Source organism: Trichomycterus rosablanca, chromosome 23 (assembly GCF_030014385.1).
Source record: "Trichomycterus rosablanca isolate fTriRos1 chromosome 23, fTriRos1.hap1, whole genome shotgun sequence".
Taxonomy (NCBI): domain Eukaryota; kingdom Metazoa; phylum Chordata; class Actinopteri; order Siluriformes; family Trichomycteridae; genus Trichomycterus; species Trichomycterus rosablanca.
Genome location: NC_086010.1, coordinates 5210839 through 5236803, shown reverse-complemented (window position 1 = coordinate 5236803; position 25965 = coordinate 5210839). Strand labels below are relative to the sequence as shown.

Genomic DNA, 25965 nt, shown 5'->3' with positions numbered 1-25965 from the left:
AGCAGCTCTGTTACAGCCAAAAAAATGAGTAATAATTAAATCAACAAACACAAAATAAACTTGTACACAAACGCCCCCTTGTGGAGGCTTTACGTTACATCTTGTAAATCACAGTGGAACCAGATTGTCACCATTTTTATTATTTAAGTATATTTTGTTTTGTGTTTTGTTTTGATGCATTGTTTGTTTATTTATTTATTTATTAGCATTTTAACGTCATGTTTTACACACTTTGGTTACATTCATGACAGGACAGGTAGTTACTCGTCACATAAGATTAATCAGCTCACAAGTTTTTAATGTCAAACACAGTCATGGACAATTTTGTATCTCCAATTCACCTCACTTGCACGTCTTTGGACTGTGGGAGGAAACCGGAGCCCCCGGTGGAAACCCACGCATACACGGGGAGAACATTTAAACTCCACACAGAAAGAACCCAGACCAGCCTACCTGGGGATTGAATCCAGGACCTTCTTGCTGTGAGACGACAGTGCTACCCACCGAGCCACCAGGGGTGGGTGGGTGACTTTGTGACACGAGTGGATTATGGCAGTCCCTTTACGGTCTCATCAGCGAGCTGAGACAGCGAGGAGGCGGGTGTGAGTAAAGCCGGTGATCAATAGCCCGGGGAAGCTAAATGCCAGTAGGGTGGTGAGCAAGTACCCACTTTGACAAAAAGCTTCTAATGCGGAATGACTCAAGGCTCTTGGTGAGGATTGAGCTAGTCAATACAAGTCTGGTATATCTGTCAAAATGACCCAGCAGGACCCATTAGGACCAAACTCTACATAATTTCAGACCTGTCCCCAGAAGAGCAAGAGAAAGTCACACGGTTTTGGTTTGTACTGGATTAGCTGTGTGTGTGGATGTACTTGACCAGCAGCAGTGGATGGGGAATAGAAATGCAGGATCTGAAGTGTATGGTGGTATGAAACACACCGCTGAGCTGGAGGCTATGCTTTGTTTAGAATTGAACAGAAGAAACCAGAGAGGTAAAGAGGATGTAGAAAATCAGGCAGTACAGAATCTTACAGTGTTTCTGTCCTTCCTGTCCTTGATGTGACACTTGCCTGGTGTGATTGCAGTGATAAGTCGCTTCCAGTTAAATTCGCCTCCCTGCTGTATAAGGTTACATTCACTTGATACGCGACGTCAAAAGCACGCCATGCTGGCTGTTCCAGTGTTTCCTATGGAGTGACATGGTGCCACTTATTTTGCAATCCCTTGTTTACTAATCCTGGAATCACTTAGGGTGACTTATAGTCCTTTAATAAGATTAAATAGGCTCTTTATTAGAAGACGTAATGTTTCATTAACCCATTTTATCCTCTTTATATTGCCATGTATTTATATGATGACCATTGCCAGAGCTTTCTTGGTTTGAACTAAAATACATTCAATTACAGACTGGGGCGTCATGGTGGCTTAGTGGGTAGCACTGTCGTCTCACAGCAAGAAGGTCCTGGGTTCGATCCCCAGATGGAGCGGTCCGGGTCCTTTCTGTGTGGAGTCTCCTCTAGGCTCCGGTTTCCTCCCACAGTCCAAAAACATTCAAGTGAGGTAAATTGGAGATACAAAATTGTCCATGACTGTGTTTGACATTAAAACTTGCACTGATGAATCTTGTGTAACCAGTCCTGTCATGAAGTGGGTAAATCATGACATTAAAATCCTAATAAATTAATAAATAAATAAATTAAGACTGCTTGTAAATACGCTGTTAATACTGTCAGTCAGTAGTGTGAATTTTGTGTATTGTTTAAAGTTTGCTGCTTAGTGGCACAGCCAACAGAAAATGGTTTTACTTCATATTATGTGAGACTCGTAAACAACGTGGTAATGGGAAATATGCGCCCAGCCTCGGGGTGAATGAAGCTCAGAACGCTTATCATGTGAAAGCAGCTGAAGTCTGTTGACTGGTTTTTCTGATGTCCGAGGTCCTGAAGCTGTCAGCATTATGAGTTCAGTGTGACCTGTTTCAATCAAATGCATCACAACCTCGTATTGTTCAGGCCTAAATCCCTCCTTCAGCTTGTGTTTATTCATTTCATTTTCCTCAGGGTTGTGGTGGGTCCGGTTTTCTAACTTTGTTAGCATAGACTGGCGTCTTGCCTATCGTTCTTGAGGCTTGGTTATAACAAAAATAAAAGGCTTTAAACAGTAGGTTTGGTGCAGGCAGGTTAAAGTCTAGATCAGGGTTTTTCAAAAATAGTCATAATTATTTAAAACTAATTTTACATGAACGCCCCCTTGTGAAGGCTTTACGATACACCTTGTAAACTACAGTGGAACCAGATAGCCACCATGTTTATGAATTAAGTGTGTTTCGTTTTGTGTTTTGATAAATTTGATGTGTTGCCTGGGTTGCTGTAAAAATCATGGACAAAAAGTGAGTCGCTTGAAAAAATGTTTGAAAAACCCTGGTCTAGGTGACAAACAGTGCACAGACAAAAAAAATAGGTGTAAACCAAAAAACAAGTCAAAAATCGGAAGAAAAGTAGAGAAAATATGTACATTTTTTAAAAGTAAACTAACAATAACTTTGCACCTTGGCTTCACAACATGAGTTGATCCTGGAAGGCAGGAATACACTGGAATACATGGAGTGTCAATCCATTGTAAGGCTTCGGCCATCCAAACCACCCCCCTCCCCTCAGACATGTCTGAACACATCTATGTAGACGCCTGGCCGGCTGATAACACTACTGATATTTAGTACCAGCATGGCGGTGCCCCTGTACACATAGTGCGGTGCCTGCACAGAGCTCCGACCTCAACCCCATGGAATAAACTGGAACATCATTGCAAGCCAAGTTTTCTAACCCAACATCAACATCTGACCCATACTTAAATGGGTCTAAATTTCCATTCACACTCTTGTGGAAAGTCTTATATAACAGGAAAGTCTATATAACAGAAATGTGTGGTCTGTTATAATGCAATTTTAAAATAGTAATTGCAAACTATTATGACACTGAAGTGTCCCTTAAATGTTAATGTAAACGTTTGAGTTTAGCTGTAAGTTGATGATAAACCATCTGGCTCTTTTCACCAGTCAGTGGCAGACTCTTCCATAAATCTGCAACACGCATGAGTAGATAGCTTTACTGAAGTATACCCCCTCTGGTTGTATTTATGGTGAGCCCATACAGTCGGAGTCACCATTTTTATGTTGTTGTTTTATTTCAGTCACTACGCTGCAGCCTGTAATTATTATACGGTACATGTTTTTGTGTTGTATGCTTGTGGGAATTTTATAATGAGAGAATGCAGGAGGTTTAGCGTGTCAGTTATTCTGTGCATGTAACAAATAGAAAATAAAATTCTGACGTGCTGAAATCCTGCTGAAGACTTGTGTCATATAGAACAATACACACTCAGGCAAACAGCTTTGGTAAGCAGAGATTTTAAAATGCTTACACTGTTATTTAGTGTAAATGCCTGGTGAAAACCACAGACTACTGAAGAGTTTCAAATCTGGCTACCAGTACTGACTTTATTTCAAAACTGACTTTATTCCAGTACTGACTTTATTCCAGTACTGACGGGTACATTTCTGGCATTTAGCAGACACTTTTAATCAAAAGAACTTACAATTTGAATTAAATACCATCCTGGTGATTTAAAGGTTAGGGGTCTTGCTCAGGTGGCCAACAATAACAAATTATTGGCGGTGGAGGGGCTAGAACTAGCAAGCTTCTACTTTAACTGCTGCACTCTGACTGGTACTTTGCCTTGAGACTGGTACACTGATCTAAAACCAGTACACTGATCTATACACTGATTTAAGACAGGTACCCTGATTTAAGATTGGTACACTGATCTATTCACTGATCTAAGACTGGTACACTGGGAGAGAGTGAGGGAGGGAGTGAGTGAGAGAGTGAGTGAGTGAGGAAGTGAGTGAGGGAGTGAGTGAGCGAGCGAGTGAGGGAGGGAGTGAGTGAGCGAGCGAGTGAGTGAGCTGTGGATGAGTCATAGCGCCGCAGTCATTTAAGTCCTGATTAAAACCCAAACGCTCTGCTGAGAGTGAGTGAGTGAGTGAGTGAGCGAGGGAGTGAGGGAGTGAGTGAGAGAGTGAGGAAGGGAGTGAGGAAGGGAGGGAGTGAGTGAGTGAGTGAGCGAGGGAGTGAGGGAGTGAGTGAGTGAGTGAGTGAGGAAGGGAGTGAGTGAGGAAGGGAGTGAGTGAGGGAGTGAGTGAGAGAGTGAGTGAGAGAGTGAGGGAGTGAGTGAGTGAGGGAGTGAGTGAGTGAGGAAGGGAGTGAGTGAGGGAGTGAGAGAGTGAGGAAGGGAGTGAGTGAGGGAGTGAGTGAGGGAGTAAGTGAGTGAGGAAGGGAGTGAGTGAGGGAGTGAGAGAGTGAGGAAGGGAGTGAGTGAGGGAGTGAGTGAGAGAGTGAGTGAGAGAGGGAGTGAGTGAGTGAGGGAGTGAGTGAGTGAGAGAGGGAGTGAGTGAGTGAGTGAGGAAGGGAGTGAGTGAGTGAGTGAGTGAGTGAGTGAGGAAGGGAGTGAGTGAGTGAGTGAGGAAGGGAGTGAGTGAGAGAGTGAGTGTGTGAGAGAGGGAGTGAGGGAGTGAGTGAGGAAGGGAGTGAGTGAGAGAGTGAGTGAGTGAGAGAGTGAGTGAGGGAGTGAGTGAGGAAGGGAGTGAGTGAGGAAGGGAGTGAGTGAGGGAGTGAGTGAGAGAGTGAGTGAGGAAGGGAGTGAGTGAGTGAGTGAGGAAGGGAGTGAGTGAGGGAGTGAGTGAGTGAGAGAGGGAGTGAGGGAGATAGTGAGGGAGTGAGTGAGTGAGTGAGTGAGTGAGTGAGAGAGTGAGGGAGTGAGTGAGTGAGTGAGTGAGGGAGTGAGTGAGTGAGAGAGTGAGGGAGTGAGGGAGTGAGTGAGGAAGGGAGTGAGTGAGGAAGGGAGTGAGTGAGGGAGTGAGTGAGAGAGGGAGTGAGGGAGGAAGGGAGTGAGTGAGTGAGGAAGGGAGTGAGTGAGGGAGTGAGTGAGTGAGAGAGGGAGTGAGGGAGATAGTGAGGGAGTGAGTGAGTGAGTGAGTGAGTGAGTGAGAGAGTGAGGGAGTGAGTGAGTGAGTGAGTGAGGAAGGGAGTGAGTGAGTGAGTGAGGAAGGGAGTGAGTGAGAGAGTGAGTGAGTGAGAGAGGGAGTGAGGGAGATAGTGAGTGAGTGAGGGAGTGAGTGAGTGAGTGAGTGAGTGAGAGAGTGAGGGAGTGAGTGAGTGAGTGAGTGAGTGAGTGGCATGTTTGTCTTATCATGTAGATGGATGAGTGGATCAGACACAGCAGCGCTGCTGGAGTTTTTAAACACTGTGTCCACTCACTGTCCACTCTATTAGTCACTCCTATCTAGTTGGTCCACCTTGTAGATGTAAAGTCAGAGACGATCGCTCATCTGTTGCTCCTGTTTGAGTTGGTCATCTTCTAGACCTTCATCATTGGTCACAGGACGCTGTTGGCTGGATATATTTTTGGTTGGTGGACTATTCTCAGTCCAGCAGGGACAGTGAGGTGTTTAAAAACTCCCATCAGCGCTGCTGTGTCTGATCCACTCACAACACACACTAACACACCACCACCATGTCAGTGTCACTGCAGTGCTGAGAATGATCCACCACCTAAATAATACCTGTTCTGTGATGGTCCTGTGGGGGTCCTGACCATTGAAGAAAGGCATGAAAGAGGGGTAACAAAGAATGCAGAGAAACAGATGGACTACAGTCAGTAATTGTAGAGCTACAAAGTGCTTCTATATGGTAAGTGGAGCTGATAAAGTGGACAGTGAGTGTAGAAACAAGGAGGTGGTTTTAATGTTATGGCGGATTGGTGTATATATACAGTATATATATACATGTATATATGTGTGTGTGTGTGTGTGTGTGTGTGTGTAAATAACATCAAACACACTCTTCTGTGCTGGATTTCTGTAACATTTTGGAGCTTGTCCTTGGGAACATACAGTTCTAATGTTAGACATCAACAATCCAAATCATCTCAGAGGTGTTCACTGGAATTGTGGTCAGGGCTCCATGTAGACTACTGGACTTCATTTTACATTTTCAGCATTTAGCAGACGCTCTTATCCAGAGCGACTTACAGAAGTGCTTCTATAGTGAACATTTCATTTATCAAATTTAGGTAAACAACAGTCGAAGAACACAAATCTGCTAAAACCTGTTAGAACCAAAGTGCCTTGAAATGTTAGTAAATAAGCACAAGTCAGCCTAAGTGTTTAGTAAAAAGGTGGGTTTTTAATCGTTTTTTAAAGACAGCAAGAGACTCAGATGTTCGGACAGACAGAGGAAGTTCATTCCACCACTTCGGCGCTAGAACAGAGAACAGCCTTGATGCTTGTCTTCCTTTAGTCCTGGGTGGAGGATCAAGTCGAGCGAGACTAGAGGCTCGGAGGTTGCGTGGTACAGAGCGGGGTTTGATTAGGCCACGAAGGTAGCTTGGGGCTGGTCCATTTTTGGTTTTGTAGGCGAGCGTCAGTGTTTTAAACTGAATGCGTGCAGCTACAGGAAGCCAGTGAAGAGAACGCAGCAGTGGGGTGATGTGGCAGTGTTTGGGTTGGTTAAAAACCAGACGTGCAGCTGCATTTTGAATGAGCTGTAAGGGTTTATTCGTGGACATGGGAGCTCCAGCCAGGAGGGAGTTGCAGTAGTCCAACCGTGAGATTACAAGTGATTGCACCAGAATCTGGGTAGCTTCCCTGGAGAGAAATGGACGAATCTTCCTGATGTTGTACAGGAGGAACCGACACGCTCTTGTCATGTTGGCTATATAAGGAGAGAAGGTCAGCTGGTTATCAAGGACAACACCAAGACTTCTTACCTTATCAGATGGTCTGATCTTCAACCACACTAAACCTGTCCTTATGATCTTAATAATCAGGAGGGGTGTCCACATACTTTTGATCCTATAAGTATATTAAGTGTGTTCTGCAGGAAGGTGCAGTCTTTGTATATACTGTAGTTTCCAGAACATGTGATTATTTCCTTATTTTTTTCATACTATTTTTTTTCTGTTATAACATCCCACGCACCTCTGGTGTAAAAATAGGTGTGGACAGTCGCCTGCCAGCTTTTCATCTCCATGTAAATAACACACTGAGACACCACAGAAATGCCACCTTGAATACTGGGTTTATTTAATAAGGTTGGGTCAGAAAAACAGCACAGCGTACTAAATATAAAAAATAATGAGGAATAATAAATTTTATTTACACTTTTTAATAAAAATAACAGAATAATATCAGGACCATGTGATCCTCACATTACTACCAAACTTTAGTGTAAATATTAGATTAGACCCCAACCTGGTTCCAAACAAACTATGGGTTGAATACCAACCTAGTAACTAGTTATATTGGGTCTGATCTCAACCTGGTTACAAGGAAATATTCAGTAAGATCCAAAACAAAGTATAAGTGCACGTTATAAACATTAGATTCTAACCAGAATTCATTAGAGCCAGGTCAGGTTAGTGAATATCAGGTCCCAGCCAAATTACCAGCAAATGTAGATCCAATTTTAGTCTCGAGGTCAGATCCTAAGCCAGTTAAAAGTAGGGCAAACGAAATCTGTTTTATTTGTTACCTTGTTTTGTTTGTTTGTTTAGTAGGATTTTAACATCATGTTTTACACACTTTGGTTACACACAGAACGCATTCCTTACATGCACCGCTGCGTCCAACAGAAACAACCCGCAGGAATAGGTTTAGCGCTATTTCGGGTCCGCTTATTTTTGGAAATAAAAGTGGTATTAAATTGTGTGTGTTTTTGTTCTGTACTTAATAAGGATTAACGCTGCCAGGAACGGTAGTTACTCGTTACACAAGTTTCATCAGTTCACAAGGTTATATCGAACACTGTCATGGACAATTTTGTATCTCTAATTCACCTCACTTGCACGTCTTTAGACTGTGGGAGGAAACCGGAGCTCCCAAAGGAAACCCACACAGACACGGAGAGAACATGCAAACTCCACACAGAAAGGACCTGGACCACCCACCCTGGGGTTCGAACCCTGGACCGTCTTGCTGTGAGGCGACAGTGCTACCCACTGAGACACCGTGCCGCCCTTCTTACCTTGTGCTTACACTTTAAATTAAGAGATAAGATTTCTGCTTGGCATGCAACTCAGTCTGCTGTACTTAGCAGAAAAAATCTGATTTGAAGTAAATTAAAAGAAGAAAAAAATGATGTTTAAGGGTTTCTTATTATTCCTTGTAAAATGTGTTTATATTCTGAGTCACAATTTCACTGACATTTTATTTCTCATCACAGAGTAGCACATAGCTGAAAATTGGAGTGTGACATGTACTTCCACATATGGCTTTCTGTAAAATGAGTCAAAACTGAGTAATAAGAAATGAGTAAGACAGTCGAGGCTGGATGTACTGAGATTTTTACACCCACAGTTCAAACGCGACGGTTATTCTGACAGAAGCTGACAAGTCTCGGTTTTCCTTTATGTTACTTTGATAAAAATAAGCAATTTGTATAAAAGGGGGCCACAGTCAGTTTAATTCCACACATTTATTTTGTTTACATTAATGGTTTTATTAGGGCGGCACGGTGGCTTAAGAGGTTGCACTGTCGCCTCACAGCAGGAAGGTCCGATTCCCAAGGAATTCCCGATTGGGTTCGATTCCCAGGTGGATCAGTCCGGGTCCTTTCTGTGTGGAGTTTGCATGTTCTCCCCGTGTCTGTGTGGGTTTCCTCCGGGAGCTCCGGTTTCCTCCCACAGTCCAAAGCATGCAAGTGAGGTGAACTTGAGATACAAAATTGTCCATGACTGTTTGATATTAAAATCTGAACTGGTGAATCTTGTATAATGAGTAACTACCGTTTCTGTCATGAATGTAACCAAAGTGTAAAACATGACATTAAAATCCTAATAAATAAATGAATAAGGGTTGCTCCTGAAAAGCTTCAAGCAGCTTTTGATGTGGTTCAGTCCAATCTGTGTGACTTAAAACTTGTATTAAATGCTGAGAAATCAAAACTAATGTTATTTTATAATGCTAAGTCTAAATCGCAGATTCTTCCGTCCATTGTTACTTTTCAAGGTGCTCAGATTGAGGTAGTGTCCCAGTATAAATACTTAGGTTTTATAATAGATGATGCGCTGACCTTTGCTCCCCATATCCACCAGCTGATAAAGAAATTAAAACTAAAGTTGGGTTTTTATTTTAGAATTAAATCATGTCTGTCATTTGAGGCTGGAAACGCCTTGTTACTGCTTCATTTTTGTCAATCCTAGATTTTGGGGATGTAATTTATATGCATGCATCTTCACAGGTGTTGCATTTATTAGATTCTGTCTATCATGGGGCCTTACGTTTTATCACCAATCTTGAAGCTCGTACCCATCATTGTGTTCTGTATGCCCGCGTTGGGTGGACTGCGTTGTCCTCCCGCAGACTTTATCATTGGTATACACTTGTGTATAAGGCAGTTTTGGGTTTGCTACCAGCGTATCTCCTGTTTTATATTGTAAATAAATCCACAGGGGGTTATTCGCTGCGCTCGGAAGATTTAATTTTATTAAAAATACCTAAAGTCCGTACTGAACTTGGTAAAAAATCACTTCAGTTTGCTGCTCCATCAGACTGGAACCAACTTCAGAATGGTTTGAAGCTGAAGGAGTTGGTCTCGTTGAATGTTTTTAAGACAAAACTAACACATTACGTTCAGGAGGCATCTTGTTGTAAATGTTTTAATTTATAAGATACTTATTAGCTGTTTTATGGTGTCTATTTGTTTATTTTTTGATAAAAATTTTAAAAATTGTTTTGTTTTATGTATTGTAACGAACGTGTGTTGCTGCCATTCTTGACCAGGTCTCTCTTGAAAAAGAGATTTTAAATCTCAATGAGATCATCCTGGTTAAATAAAGGTAAATAAATAAAAGGGTTTATTTATCTTGATTAAACCAGTAACTTGCATCACATTTATTTCACAGCAGCTTTTAAACTCTCTCCCTCCAACAGAATGGAACTGTAGGCAGTCCAGGCACAATTTTATGATGAGCTACAGCTTTAGTAGACCCCATGCAGCAGCAAATGAGCCGGATTAAAGATCATTGTGTGATGTTTACTCGTGTTTTTAGTCCCTTCTTTCCCTCTTTTCTTCCATTATTTCTTTCATTTACTCAGCCTTGATTGTTTTAATTGGTTTGCTTCTTTTCTTTGGCTTTCTATTATTATTCTTTAAGTTTTAGCTGTGAAGTGAGAATGTTCTAATAAAATTAAATTCTTTAAACATTAACAATCAGACGAGTTGGTGCAGGTTTATGTCTAGTTTTGCAGATATTTAGGTTGGCAATTAAAACCATTCAGATCTGCATGTTTTTCTAAAACTGCTTCAGCCTTTTTACACACACCTTTACCATCTAACCAAGAGTCCTCAGCATTGTATAGGAATTCGAATATACACTTAATCCAAGTCGTTTTTTAGTATTATTATAAAGAATAAATACAAGGACATTTAAAAAGAATGCAGTTAAAAAAAAGAGGTGTTATGGATTTTAAATCGTTCTTGGGTGGTACAGCAGTCTGATACTCTAGCTCACCTCCTGAATTTTGAGTTCAAGCCTCAGTGGCTCTCATTCAGTCATTCAGTCAAAAGTGCTTTTTAAAGTCAGGAACTGATTCTGTTTTGCAATCAACATTCCAATTCATCCCTGAGGTGTTTAGTCGAGCTGAGGTCAGGGCTGTTTAAGTCACTGGAGATTCTTTACAGCAAACTCGTGTCTGAAACAGCTGAACTCAATAAATACAGGTCAGGTTTACATAGTTTTGGGCAAACAGTCTTTTATGATTGTCACATTCAGCCAGAAATGGGCCTGGGTGGAAAACTGGTCAACTGTAGGACACGTATTGTGTTGGTATTTGGCTTTGATTTGTGCAGCACTGAATGCTGGGATTGCCTGCACCGCTAAAAAAGCACAGAATGCTCCCTCATTATTCAGTCAGATTATCGCTTTGAAATAAGGCATCTTAGTAGGAAGCATTTTTAAGTATCTAAGAATTTAGACATGCCTTCTTCTCTGGATTGTAGGATGATGTAAAATGCGTCTATGTAGAGAGATCACTAGGTTTGCAGACAGACCGTAGAACTGTTGATCTTTACACGATTATGATAACCTGAGGTGGAATGCATTGTGAATACTAGCATTTATACAGTGAAATCCGCAGTAGCACATTGTAACCAACAGCTGTCAGCTCCCTGTGGAGGTTTATAAGAGATGTCATTAAGAATGACTTTGCTCGCTCATTTTTTCACCTTCGATTATAAACTCGAGCTCATTTTATTTGGTTTGGCAGAGAGAAACTGTAGAATAGCATTTCACACTAATCTCATCAATGTCAGGTATTCTTTAGCCTAAAGCAGCAAACATCACTGTGAACTGGCTTTGTCATCTGTTTTGTAGCTATTATAATACTGAACATAAAAGCCTCAATATACGAGGGTTCTTCAAAAAGTTTCCGCACTTTTTAAACTCTGTTTATTAAGAATTTCAAAAACAAATCACATCACTGTTCTACATCGTCACCTTCTGATGCATTATTCCAGCGTCGTACCAACCAATGTTTTTGGTTGAGCTCGTAGCCACTGATGCAGCACTGCTTTCACATCATCATCACATGAAAATCTTCTTCCCCTTAAAGCTTCTTTGAGCGTCCAAAAAGGTGGAAATCAGATGGAGCTATGTCCGGACTATAAGGCTCTCTCAGACACGACCGATTACAGCTCCTCCCTCCCCATCGCTTCCATCCAATATATAAAAGTTCGTAAATACAGTTTTACATTTGTGTTTTAAAAATATACTGTAATGTATTGTGTAAAATGCATTTAAAACAATAATCTGTGCCTCTCAGGTGGCGCAGCGGTAAACCACGCTAGCACACCAGAGCTGACATTTCAAACTCGTCGGTTCGAAACTCAGCTCTGCCATCCGTCAGGCTGGGTGGCTACACGAACAACGATCAGCTGTTGTTCATACAGGGTGGGAGCCGGATAGGGACCTCATAACTGGTGCAATTACAACCTCTGCTGGCTGATGCGATTAGGGTGTGGCTCTCCGTACACAAAGCTGGTCCGCATATGAACTCGCCTCATGCAGGTAAAAAGATGTAGTCGGCTACTGCACACGTTTGAGATCAGCACCACTAGAGAGGAAGCGTAATGCAATACATTTACTTTAATTGTCGCTTTAATGCTCTATTGGTTGAAATCATTTACCTTAAATAGGTCCAACCAGGTCATTTCCCTGAATCTTACTCCTAAGTGATATAGAGAGGAATTAACTGGCTTTTCTTGAGGCTATTATAGATTCATGTTACCCCAAACCACTTCTTCTCACTCATTGCATTATGCTTTTTTTTAGGTCTACTTCTTAAATACACACATCTCCACTCTACTGGACCTGTGGAATCATTCATCCTGGAGAGAAGAAGCATTAGCAACATGTTCAGCACTAAAAGGTCAGAGTGACATCACTGTTTTACTGTTTTATTTAAACCTATGTGAAAGCATGAAAGGAAATGTCACAAACCTCTGGGCGGGCCATTAGGAAACGCTAATGCTGCTAATCTGAAGTGACATTTAAGGTCGGGGTTTTATTCGCAGCTATGATTCAGAGATCGGCCAGAGGAAGTTGATTTCAGGTCAGCGAGTGTTTTACGTACCAAATGAAACGTACCCATTCCTAACAGACGTATAACAATAACTGTATACAATAAATTATACACTTCCAAATACTATCAACCTGACTGGCTGTCCAACAAGCACAAATGGCTGTGCCTGGGGAGAGAGATTAAATTAATTCCTTATTGTTTTTGCAGATGTGGGGGCTCCTTGTAAGACTCCGCGTCTAGCCGGTGAAAAGAAAAAACGTGTTGTAGTCTACAGCTCTCGTTGCTTAGGTCAAGTCCATTTTTTTTGTATAGTGCTTTTTACAACAGACATTGTCTTAAAGCAGCTTTACAAAATCCAGGACCGACAGACCAAAAACCCCTGTTAATCAAGCCAAGGGTGACAGTGGTGACGAAAAAACATTGAGAGGAACTAGACCATTATCTTTGGGTAGGCTGGAGAATAATTTAAACGAATCAGACTTACACAAATCATGTATGCACAAAAGTAATTTAATAAAAAAAATGGGCAGCACGGTGGCTAAGTGGGTAGCACTGTCGCCTCACAGCAACAAGGTCCTGGGTTCGATCCCTAGGTGGGCGGTCCAGGTCCTTTCTGTGTCTATTTGTGTCTGCGTGGGTTTACTCCGGGTGCTCCGGTTTCCTCCCACAGTCCAAAGACATGCAAGTGAGGTGAATTGGAGATACAAAATTGTCCCTGACTGTGTATGATATAACCTTGTGTGACCTGATGAATCTTGTGTATCGAGTAACTATTGTTCCTGTCATGAATGTAACCAAAGTGTAAAACATGACGTTAAAATCCAAACAAACAAACAATAAAAAATATATATATAATTAGCATAATTAACTAAAAGAATAAACAAGCAATTAAAGCTCTTCATTATTCAGTCCAGTCTGTGATAAAGTCAGTAGTGATTTCTGGACATTTTCTGTGCAAACACGCCAGGTTCCTGTCTCATCTAGCAGGAGCAGCATTGTTGGCACAGCAGTCTCGGGTGGGTAAACAAGTTTCTGTCTGAACCACCACAGGGTAAAACAACAGAAAATGTAGTTAAAATGTGAATCATTAGGAGTAAAATGTCATTTGGCGGAGAGTAGCGTGAGACACCAGCACCCTTAATTATTACTGCGTAACTAAACGGGAGAGCGAGCAGGGCCCTAACCCTCAATTTTTTTCATTGTATTCAGTCATCATTGTAAGTCACTAAAGAAAAGTCAATCCACTAAATGCTGTAAATGAAATTTAAAAGTGTACAGGGCTCAGATCCAAACGGCGTGTTGTATGGATTGCACCTACATCACCGTATCACATCCATCTACCATGATGAAACCAAAGCTACACATGTGTTCCTAATGTAACATCCTAATGAAATTAATCTCTATATAATTGTTATACATGATTCCTACTCTATCTTCTGGAGGCAAACCTGAATTTTAATAATAGCTGATCATAAATCAGCCACGTCTCGTCCTGGCCGATAAACCACCAATCATCTGTGATGAGTTTAGTGCTGAAGCTCACTGTGTGGTGAAGACCCGAGTAACTCTCCTAACTGAGCACTTATTTATTACAGCTTTGACAAGCCCAGGAAAGTAATTAAAGCAATGAGGAAGAATCGTGCTGGGTAAAAACATAGGTGGGAGGATGTGGATTTACATAGGGAATCACATTATGCTTCGGTACAGGATGTACGAACACGCTGCTGCTGCAGAGCTCTGTCACAGTCACGTATTCTTCTGCATCAGGGAAATAGCTACACATGAAATACACACTCAGAGGCCACTTTATTAGGAAAATCCGACCCCTGCTTATGAGTGTTTTCATCCAGCTATGTGCCGTTAGTGTCGGTAGGCTTGTGATTTTTGTGGTTGCCGCAGCACTCAAAGTTCACATGATTAATTTTTGACGCTGTTTGCTGCTGACCTTTTCAAAGCGCCTCAAATGAGACAAACTGTTTGATATGATGTAGTAAAAGTGACTCAGGCAGTACAATAAACGTTTAATGTGAACAAAGCTTAACGTGACTTACTGTATTAAAACAACAAGCAAGGAATTTCATTAGTGGAGAGAACTAATGAGCAGTAATTATTAAGAGAGGTTTAGTGCTCCTGTGTTGTTATTTTAATACATTAAACCTCATTAAGCTATTTTAACCATAAGCATTTTACACCCTCTCAGAAAAGCTGATTCTGATTCTCACAATTTCTCAGAACCTCGAGCTATAACACAAGTTTAAAAGTGAAACAGGAGGAAAATCCAACTAAACACAAATACGTGTGGATGCTTTCAGAGTGGATTTGACGGTTATTCCAGACAAATGCAGATTAATTTTTGCAAAGTAGGACTTTTTCTCTTATCCTGCCCCCTTTTCAAAATGTGTCTCATGGTGTGTAGATGTGTGCATTAAATGACCTGAATGAAAACAAGATCCTGACTCACTGGCATTCAGGCAGTTTTTATCCGCTGTACCGGAGATACTCTGTTTTTTAATGAGCCTAGTCAGTGTTTCATGAAACGATGCTAAACTGAGTCTCTGCATTCCAGAGCACTAGACTCATTACTAACCCTCATCTCTCATCCTCCCGAAACCTTGACTGAGCTCTTTCTATTTTCAGCATCTCTGAAATCCAGCGGCTCAGAGCTGACCTGCAGGGCCATGTGACCGCTCAGGTTCTACACGGCTAAGCCCTGTCAAAACCGGATTAAACTAATGTTGTTTGTATCCTGTCCAGGATGGATTTACAAACGCCATTCCAAAAAAGTTGTGACTGAGTAAAATGAAAAAAAAAATTGTGTTGGTCCCCCTTTTGCTGCCAAAACAGCCCTGACCCATCAAGGCATGGACTCCTCTAGACCCCTGAAGGTGTGCTGTGGTATCTGGCACCAAGATGTTAGCAGCAGATCCTTTAACTCCTGTAAGTTGTGAGGTGGGGCCTCCATGGTATACAGATATACTGTACATTTAATGTAATACATTATGATTTTTCTATTAAGGTCCTAATTTGGAGTAATAACTTTCCACAGGTAAATAAGTAGTCGCTGATGCTGTCACGAACGAGAAACTTGGTTGTTTATGGGTAAAGGATGGGTCTAATTGTACCCTATTTCCCTTTTAAGGAAATCTGTTAATTGGTAGTTCATTTTTTTTTGTATTTTGTCCTCTTTCTATAATAATGGAGTAGGACCTAATAAAAAGGCAAATGAGACCGAGTGCTAGGATTTCTAGCAGGCTGCAAATCACACAAAGCTCGGGCTCTGATCACTGACCTATATTGAAGCTGCCGAGAGACCAAATTGCCTCGCAGTAGTTTGGATGTGATTTAATGCTTTACAGAGATGAAAGAGTTCTGCTCCCAAAAAAAAAACAACAACAGGAAAAAACACTCACTGAAACGAGTGTGGTAGGGTACAGGGGTATATTTATATATATATTTGGTCCAGGATTTAAATCTCAGCAGCGGCATCAGTTGATTGGGCCAAATAATGTGTTTGTATTACTAATATAAGGCAGTTAAAGCTTTACTCATGCCAAGCTGACAGGAAAGCCACAGTGATCATGCCAATTTGTACTGAAGGCACTGAAAGACTCCAGTTTTTGTACCAGCTTTGGCAGTCCTGGTCAAAGACTGGCACACCAAACCAAATTTGCAAGTACCAGCTAATCCTCCACAGCTCATGTCTGTATCTGTGAAATCAGAATTTCTGTCTTAATAATGAAGCCTGTGTTTTTACTCAGTGAGTTGATGTGCTTGTTCATGATGTTTGTACTGTGGACTAATTATGTGCACAGCAAAGAAAACGGAGCTGATATGAGAACCTGCTGGGTGCCATAAGAGCCCTAATAACTTCTGCTGAGAGGAGATGAGAAGAATTCATGTAGGGGAAACACTTTCACCAAGTGATGGGAATTTGGAGACATAACAACGAGCACCTTACACAAAGCAACAACAGTGCACTATTATTTTTGACAGAAAGTAATTAGTTTAAGCCTGCGTTCACCTATGATTGCTTTTCAATGAGAACCGGCGATGTTTAGCGACAGGGGGCGGAGTCAGTGACTTAACAACGATGATGAGAATTAGAATTTGATCTCTCTTAAGTTCCAGTCAGACCCAAAACTTGCTTTTTTTGGCTTGGAAAGTGGACGTGGTTAGATTGAGACTTTAGCTATTATTTATACTGTAGATCCACTATTGACACCAGTGATTCATCGTTTTAATTGTACATAAATTACAAGCTTACAAGCTCTTTCTAAATAAATACAATAAATACAAACTTTCTAAAATGAAGGTTCTGCATCTATGCTTAATAAGTTTGGATTATACGTAATTAAAAAAATTGGCCTAGGTGGCAAACTGTGACTAGTGGGCGGGGTCAGTGACTTAACAATGGTGATGAGAATAAGAATTTGATCTCTTATGATCTCTTAAAATCCGGTCAGAACCAAAAGTTGCTTTTTATGGCTTGCTGGAAAGTGGACGTAGTTAAACTGGTCCTCTGTTGACACCACGGATTCGTAATTTGTAATGTATGTAAATTACAAGCTTCATAAAAACGCCCACCATGGGCAATTTGAGTCTGATTGAAAATTGCCAAGATTGCTCTCATAGACTCACGTTAGGGCTTTTTTTTCCAACTATAGCCACTAAAATGCAATCAGAAGGGGTCCGGGAGGGCTAGCACTTGCTTATGTGCTGCATCATACGTACCCTGGTGCTGACGTCATCGTAGAGCCAAAATAATTTTATTCAAGAAGATATTTACAATGAACTCCATGATACAACAGTCCACAAACACTGTACTGTATGTAGCTAAAAGATAAATATTTATATTGCTGTCTAGTGGTTACTGGAGGTAATGCTACAGAACCTTCAAGTGACCAGAAAAAAAAAAAACTGTTTAATGCAAGGTGACAATGTCAAGTTAGCTCACTGTTTTGCAAGAGACGACTGTTCCATGAGTACTGTTCCATGAGTACAGTCAAACTAGCTTTATTTATAAAGGTAAAGAGAGGTCACAAGCTATTATCAATCATTAGTACTAATTAGTCAGGTTAATTGGAGACACTGAATTGCCTTATAGGTGAATGGGTGTGTGTGTGTCTGCCCTGCGATGGACTGTCACCCTGTCCAGGGTGTTATTGTGTGCCGTGCGCCCATTTAAAAGCTGGGATAGGCTCCAGCACCCCCCCTCGCACGACCCTGATTGGATAAGTGGTTAAGAAAGTGAGTGAGTGAGTGAGTGAGTGAGTGCTAATGAAGAATTAGGAGACAATCCAACAAAGTTAAATAACTCTAGAGAACTTTCTGCACCATTAAATTTTAATATTAATATTTTCAGCCCTCAACTCAAATATGTAAAAAGGTTTTTCATTTGCCATAAGTAGCTTTTTCAGTCATTCTGTTACAAAAAAAATCAGTTGCAGAAATCATAACAAGGACATAATACAGAGAGAGAGAGAGAGAGAGAGAGAGAGAGAGAGAGAGAGAGAGAGATGTTTTTGTGTAAGATGTTTTTGTGTAAGATGTTTTTGTGTCTCCTCCAGGCTCTATACAGAGCTGATTCTTCTTCAGACCTGATTTAAGAAGCACTGAGGTGAGGCTAAATGCTTCCTGACAGACTAGCCCACCAGTCTGAAACACTCTGGAAAATAAGCACACTGCTACCTCTCTCCATTTTACCCCTGACTGAAACAAAATTCCACTCCCAACTAATTAGCATAGCTCTCAGTCAGAATCAGAGACAGAGTGCTTTGTATATCAGGGAGAAGGTCTAGGAGGTTTTCATGGTCCAGGCGTCTTTGAAAATTTTAAACAATTAGAAAAGGCGTGTAAGAATATACTGGGTCATAAAGTGATTTAATTTTTAATAATACATTTTTAATTTTATATTTTCATTAAATGAAGAAAAATTACACCTAAGAACATTTTTAATTCTCTGCAGCAGGAACTATCTAACACGATGTGCCTGGTCTGTAAACAATCATCATAAAACAAATATTTATAACTTTATGGTAAAGCATAGCTGGATGAATAGATGGATGGATGAATGAATAGATGGATGAATGGAGGGATGGATGGATGGATGGATAAATGAATAGATGGATGGATGAATGAATAGATGAATGAATGGAGGGAAAGATGATGGAGGAATGAATAGATGGATGAATGGAGGGACGGAGGGATGGATGGATGGATAAATGAATAGATGGATGGATGGAGGGATGGATGGATGGAGGGATAGATGGATGGATGAATGAATAGTTGGATGGATGGATGGCGAGATGAATGGATGAATGAATAGAGAGATGAATGAATGGATGGATTGATGGAGGGATGGATGGTTGAAATACTCGTCTTTAGCTATTGTAGCCATGTTATTATTTATTATAACATCCTGTATGATTATACTGTAGACTTCCTTTCATGTAACTAGTCACCTGAAGCTCCTCCTCTTCCTGTTCAGTGTTTATCTTCTGGCTGTATTAAACAACAGGAATGAGATTTTCCACCTGCAGCCGAAATGAAAAATGAAGGACGGTGGCGTGTATTGCTTTTCATCACTTAGTTGAGCTTTTAAATCAAGTGCTTTCTTTGAGTCAGCAAAAGTCGAGGTGTGGCACTGCATCAAACTTAAACACCACACACACACACACACACACACACACACACACACAATGCTTCACCTTGCTCTAAGATAGTGATATCCAGGACAGCTCTGTGGATAGCCGTGCCAGAGAAGAAGAAATTAAAGCATCCATATTTTATGTAGTCTTCTAGCTCATACCTGGACTATTCCACTTTTCCTTTACACACACACACACTCACACACACAGACAGAGTAACAAACTCCTGAAAAAAAGCATAAATCATAAAGCTCTTGAGTGACACAGCAGTCTAGCACTATCCCATTACCGAAAGGAGCCAGGTTTGAGGTTTTTCTGTGCCACTGGTCTGGTCACTACAGGAGCATTTGGTCACAGGAGCATTTGGTCCTGTCTGAGAGAGTGAAGGCTGGACATGTTTTGGATTGGAACAAGCATCTTTAATTGTCCACTTGTTTTTTGCCATAATTTGTAGCTAACAGCTTGACCAGGCTGATTGCAGCTAACATTTATGCTAAAGATGTAATTACCCACAAACTGCTAATCAATTTGGATCTTGGTCACTTATTGCTTGACGACATCTAAAATCTGGCTAAATCTAATTTATAGTAATGTTCTACATAATATGGACCTTTTGTCGACTCTTTATTGTAATTTCCTTATGTAAACTCTAAAATTGTTCTTTGTAAATATTCCATCTGCATTGCACGCTACATTTTAGAGCTGATGGTTTCCAGAAAAGGACGACAGCAGCACTCAATTATAGAAACCAGCGATCAGCTGCACAAAATGCTCTCGGCACCCTGAGGAGCTTTAATGAGTTCCTTTCATCTCTCACAGTCTGTAGTAATGATCGAAATCTTCGTCTTTTTATGGCTGCTTCTCAACATTTCTGCTCAGCCACGGTGTGTACATCTACTGTATCTATCCATCTATCCGTCCATCTTTTTAACCATACATTTATCCATCTATCCTTCAATCCATCCATCCACCCATCCATCCATCAATCCATCCATCAATCCCTCCATCCATCCACCCATCCCTTCATCCATCCATCCATCCATCCAGCCATCCATCTATCCATCCATCCGTCCATCCATTCATCCATCTATCCATCCAGCCATCTATCCGTCCATCTCTCTTACCATCCATTTATCCATCTATCCATCAATCCCTCCATCCATCCACCCATCCATCAATCCATCCATCAATCCCTCCATCCATCCACCCATCCATCCATCAATCCATCCATCAATCCCTCCATCCATCCACCCATCCATCCATCAATCCCTCCATCCATCCACCCATCCATCCATCAATCCATCCATCCACCCATCCATCCATCCATTCATCCATCCACCCATCCATCCATCCCTTCATCCATCCACCCATCCAGCCATCCATCTATCCATCCGTCCATCCATTCATCCATCTATCCATCCAGCCATCTATCCGTCCATCTCTCTAACCATCCATTTATCCATCTATCCATCAATCCCTCCATCCATCCACCCATCCATCCATCCATCCATCCATCTATCCATCCATCCATCCATCAATCCCTCCATCCATCCACCCATCCATCCATCCATTTATCCATTCATCCATCAATCCATCCATCCATCCATCAATCCCTCCATCCATCCATCCATCCATCCATCAATCCCTCCATCCATCCACCCATCCATCCATCCATTTATCCATTCATCCATCCATCCATCCATCAATCCATCCATCCATCCATCAATCCAGCCATCCATCAATCCATCCATCAATCCATCCATCCATCAATTCATCCATCCATCCATCCATCAATCCCTCCAGCCATCCATCCATCCATCCATCAATCCATCCATCCATCAATCCATCCATCCATCCATCAATCCATCCAGTCATCCATCTATTCATCCATCAATTCATCCATCCATTTATCCTTTCATCCATTTATCCATCCATTCATCCATCAATTCCTCCATCCATCCATTTATTTATTCATCCATCCATTTATCCATTCATCCGTCCATCCATTTATTTATTCATCCATCATCTCATCTAAATGTCACTCAACACCCGTAGGATGACATCAAGTGACCAACAAAAAGAATGACAAAAAACAAATGTGACGAGTTCACACTAATCTGCGAGTGAACCTAACTCGACTGAACACCTTTGTGATGAACTGGGGGCATCGATTGTGAGCCAGGCCTTCATCCGACATCAGTGTCTGACCTTAGAAATGCTTTCGTTTTTTCTTTTTTTTTTCCCTTTTTCTCCCCCTTTAGCGCATCCAATTGTTCAATTTGCATCGTGCTTCCTCTCTGTCTATGCCGAACCCTGCCCTGACAGAGGAGATCGAAGCTAACCCATATCCCCTCCGAAACATGAGCAGCAGCCGGATGCATTTTTGCCACCCGCACATTGATGAGTTTGGCGCCACCTAGCGTTGCATGCGGAGAGACACACCCCAAGGGCACTCTTCCTCATCTCTTGTGCAGGCGCCTCTACTCAGCCGGCAGAGGTCGTAATTGCATTCTGACAGAGAGAGACCCACATCCGCTTCTTTGTCCCACCCCCCAACTGAGCAACCGGCCCATCGTTGATCATACAGCCGCCCAGCATCAAACCGGGGAGGCAGAGCTGGATTCGAAACGATGTACTCAGAATCCAGCTCTGGTTGCAGCGTGTCTTTTTTTACCGCTGCGCCACCTGAGCGGCCAGAAATGCTTTTTTGACTGAATAGGCACAAATATTCACAGACATCTTGTGGAACGGCTTCCCAGGAGAGTGGGATTGGATGTCCAAAAGAATTATGATCAAACGTCCACATACTAATGTTAATAAAGTAGAACACAAAACCTTTATAACAGCTGCTGTTTATTACAGGTCATATGCCATTACAGATCATTACATACTGATGAACAGTCCTGTCTCTGGTTTATAACATGTTATTAAACCTATAAAACTGAGATAATGAGGAATAATTCACACAGATGAATAATTCTACATCTAAAATGTCATATTAAATCGTTTTATTTAACAACTCTTCTCGAGTGGCTGATTCCAATTACGTGGATTAGTGTTTGGGTCAAAATAGTTAACAGTGCTAATTTCATTATACATTATCAGAACTCAGACTCGTACAGACCGAGTACGTCTGTAAACACTGTTTGAAGAGCTCAGTTTGGAATTTCGCATCTCTTGTGCTTTGGAACAATGTCTTGTTGCATAATAGACTCCCTCACTTTCTTAATTGCTTATCCAATTAGGGTCGCGGGGGTGCTGGAGCCTATGCCAGCGTTTCAATGGGCGCAAGGCACACAGTAAAACCCTGGACCGGGCGCCAGTCCATCGCCAAGCAGACACACACACACACATACACACTCATACACACACCCTTTCACATATAGGGCAATTTAGTGTCTTCAATTAACCTGACTGCATGTTTTTGGACTGTGGGAGGAAACCAGAGCTCCCGGAGGAAACCCACGCAGACATGGGGAGAACATGCAAATTCCCGGACCTCTACACCTGGGGATTGAACCCAGGACCTTCTTGCTGTGAGACGACAGTGCTACCCACCTGAGGTATTTCATTAGGGTTTGTCCACCTCAATACCATTTTTGTCCAGTCTTTTTCTGATGTGGAATTATGAACACTGAACTTATCTAAAAGCAGCGAGGACCACAGTTGCTTAGATCCTTGTGATGATGATGTACAAGCTTTCTCACTGTGGTTCAGTAGAGTCCTTAAGTCTCGGAAAATTGTAACTATTTTATGTTTACTCTGGTTGCTTTAGTTTAAAGATTTTAAACAATGAACTGTAACAAATATGCAAACATAAACTTAAAAAGGACTTAATTAAGGGCTCAAGTACTTTTTCATGGCACTTTGACTACTTTAAAAAAACCTTATGGCCAGAGGAAAGCCAATCATGCATGCTTTCTAACAGAGAAAACAATCTGACACTTCACAGTAAACCCAGGCTTTACTCATCACTAGGTTACGTAATATTCAGGCTCATGTTTGGAACGCTTTGGCTCCGGGATGCACTGACAACAATTAATATGAAAGGTCAGTTCACTAGGCTCCTGCACACTGAACATAGTTGCTTCTTTCTGTTTCAAAACAGAGCTCAAGGCAGGAGAAGTTATTTTAGTCTGACTGAGTTCTCAGGGATGTTAAAAAAAAACCACACACAGAGTCAAGGTAAAGTCAAGAAGCTCTCTGAAAAGTTTCTTCTACAGTTATTACTGAAGTGCACTGCAGCTCTTCTACAGCTACTAGAAACAGCTACTAAACGTAGTGTGGTCGCAGCTGTGGGTGGCATAACCTCAAGTTTGAATCTCTTAGATCTTTTCAACCAAAATAACCCTGGATTTTGAACTGGTTCTTTAACTGAAACCTTGGTGCTATTCAGAGAAACGGAGGCGGCAAGGTGGCTCGGTGGGTAGCACTGTCGCCTCACAGCAAGTAGGTCCTGGGTTCGATTCCCAGGTGGAGTTTGCATGTTCTCCCCGTGTCTGTGTGGGTTTTCTCTGGGAGCTCCGGTTTCCTCCCACAGTCCAAAGACGTGCAAGTGAGGTGAATTGGAGATACAAAATCGTCCATGACTTTAAATACTTCATGTGTTATGAATCATGTGTAACCAGTAACTACCTGCCCTGTAATGAATGGAATCAAAGTGTGTAAAACAAGACGTTAAATCCTAATAAATAAATAAAATAAATAAGAGGATCGGCTCATATTTGCGGCAAGAGTTTTTTTGCATCTAATATAAGCACCGCAGGGGTCAGAACGTTCTCTCACCGCAGGAGAACTAACTTCATATAGATTTACATAGACACAGCAGCAGGTCTTATGTTATATATATATATTCCTTCGATGTATTTTCCGTAGTGCATTCTTCTCCAGGTCATGTTTAGGCCTAAAGAAGTGACGGGATATAATTTTGAAGGTGTGGGGTAAAGGGGGGATTCTTACTGAACTGCTGCCTGACAGACTGTTGTATAAATAATATCACACAGAGAGAAAGAAGTTGAATTTTATGCACTTGGTTAGTGTTTCTCCCTCAGGGAGTGTGTTCCACCGTCTTTATCTGGGTCATGTGCGCTAGCTGCTGAGATTTTTCATGTGTAAGAAATCATTTAGCACCTACAGTGCAAACTTTCTCTCTAGTCACGGATTTGGTACAAAACGTTCTCCCCAAATGGTTTTTCTTTTGCTTTTTTATATGGAAAAGCACGTCTACAAGACAGACCTCCAACCAGATCTTATTATTATAAAAATCAACAAATGACATCTTCACATAAATAATGTAGAATTGTAGGAATTTACAAAGGGTTCACAACCTTTTACAAACTAAAATGCTGTTTGTTTGTTTGTTTGTTCTTTATCTCAATTTTTAAGTCCAGAATGGCCCAAAACTCAACCGCCTTCCCTCTTACCAAGGACCATAATAGACTGATTTTATTTCCATCTACATAAATATTACGTTAGGAGATTAAAACAGGAGTCTGGCTTAGAGGAGTGTTCTGTTCTTCTGTTAAGAAACACACAGTCTGTAGAAGGTACAAATAAGGATCAGAATAGGTTCATGCTAACCAAGCACCCTGCAGGACGTCTCACTAGCATGCTTATAAATAAACTTGCTAGGCTGACCTCTACTGTATTTACTACACTGTTTATATTTACAGTATAGCTGAATGTGTAGCTGGAAGGGCAGAATGACAGGATGACCCGTTTTTACTATTTCCTAGTAATATATTCACCTATTTTAGCCACAGAAATCAGTTATATACAATAAATTACATGCTTCTAGTTTTCTGGCAACCGTTTAGGCATGGCCTGACAAGTTTGCTGCACAGAGCCCTGACCTCAACACCACTAAACCTTGTTAGGTTTTAGACCTAATTAGACTAATGCTTTTTTTTGAGTTGCTGCTGGGGACCTCGACGGCATCCAAGGAGGGTGTATTTTCGCCTGACACACACCTCCTCTAATGTGTTCGCAGTCCACCAATCCCTTCTTATTCTCCCATTCTTGGTGGATTTGCGCTCGAGGTTGGCTTGGCGTACGAAGAGACACACCCCGATCTCTGTGCTCCTCCACTTTCTGTACGAACGTTGATAACCCCACCTCTTAGTCCGGTCTTCCCCACCGAGCAGACTGGAAGCCAAGTTTGTCTGCTGCAGGAATTAACCAATTGTGTCTGCTAGAGGGCTCAAACCAATCGGTAGCAGAACCGAGATTCGAACCTGGGAGCTCAGAATCACGACGCTTGTGTGCCAGCTGGGTGCCCTAACTACTGCTCTTTTGACTGAATAGGCTCAAAACCATTCCAAAATTTTGTGTAATAGCTGTAAAACAGAAACCAGCTCCATACTGAGCTCCACTGGTTTTGAAATGCAATCACTACCAAGCTCATGGTCAGGTGTTCACATACTTTTGGCCACAGCTTGTATCTAAGAGCTCACAAATGCTGGAGCTCGTAGTTGCTATTATTATATGTCATCGAGTGCATAATATCATGTCAGTTTTACTGCATACATTGACATTTAGCATAAGTGTGCGCTTTGGGAATGCCATTTCCTGTTTTAGCATTAAGACGCCTTCATTTGGTGTGGAAGACCTTGACTAGACTGCACAAAGCCTCGACCTCAATCCTATCAAACATCTTTTGGATTATTGTGAGCCAAACCT

General features: G+C 41.5%; 1 protein-coding gene across 3 annotated transcripts in view; it reads left to right on the top strand.

The window, feature by feature from the left end:
- oxr1a (oxidation resistance 1a) overlaps positions 1 to 25965 on the top strand; it is a 143874-nt gene that overhangs the window by 5609 nt on the left and 112300 nt on the right. For all 3 annotated transcript variants that reach the window (XM_062985922.1, XM_062985921.1, XM_062985919.1), the window contains exon 2: positions 12391 to 12487. In XM_062985922.1, coding sequence (XP_062841992.1) covers positions 12471 to 12487 — 17 coding nt within the window. In that variant the 5' untranslated portion in view covers positions 12391 to 12470. The remainder of the gene's footprint in view (positions 1 to 12390; positions 12488 to 25965) is intronic.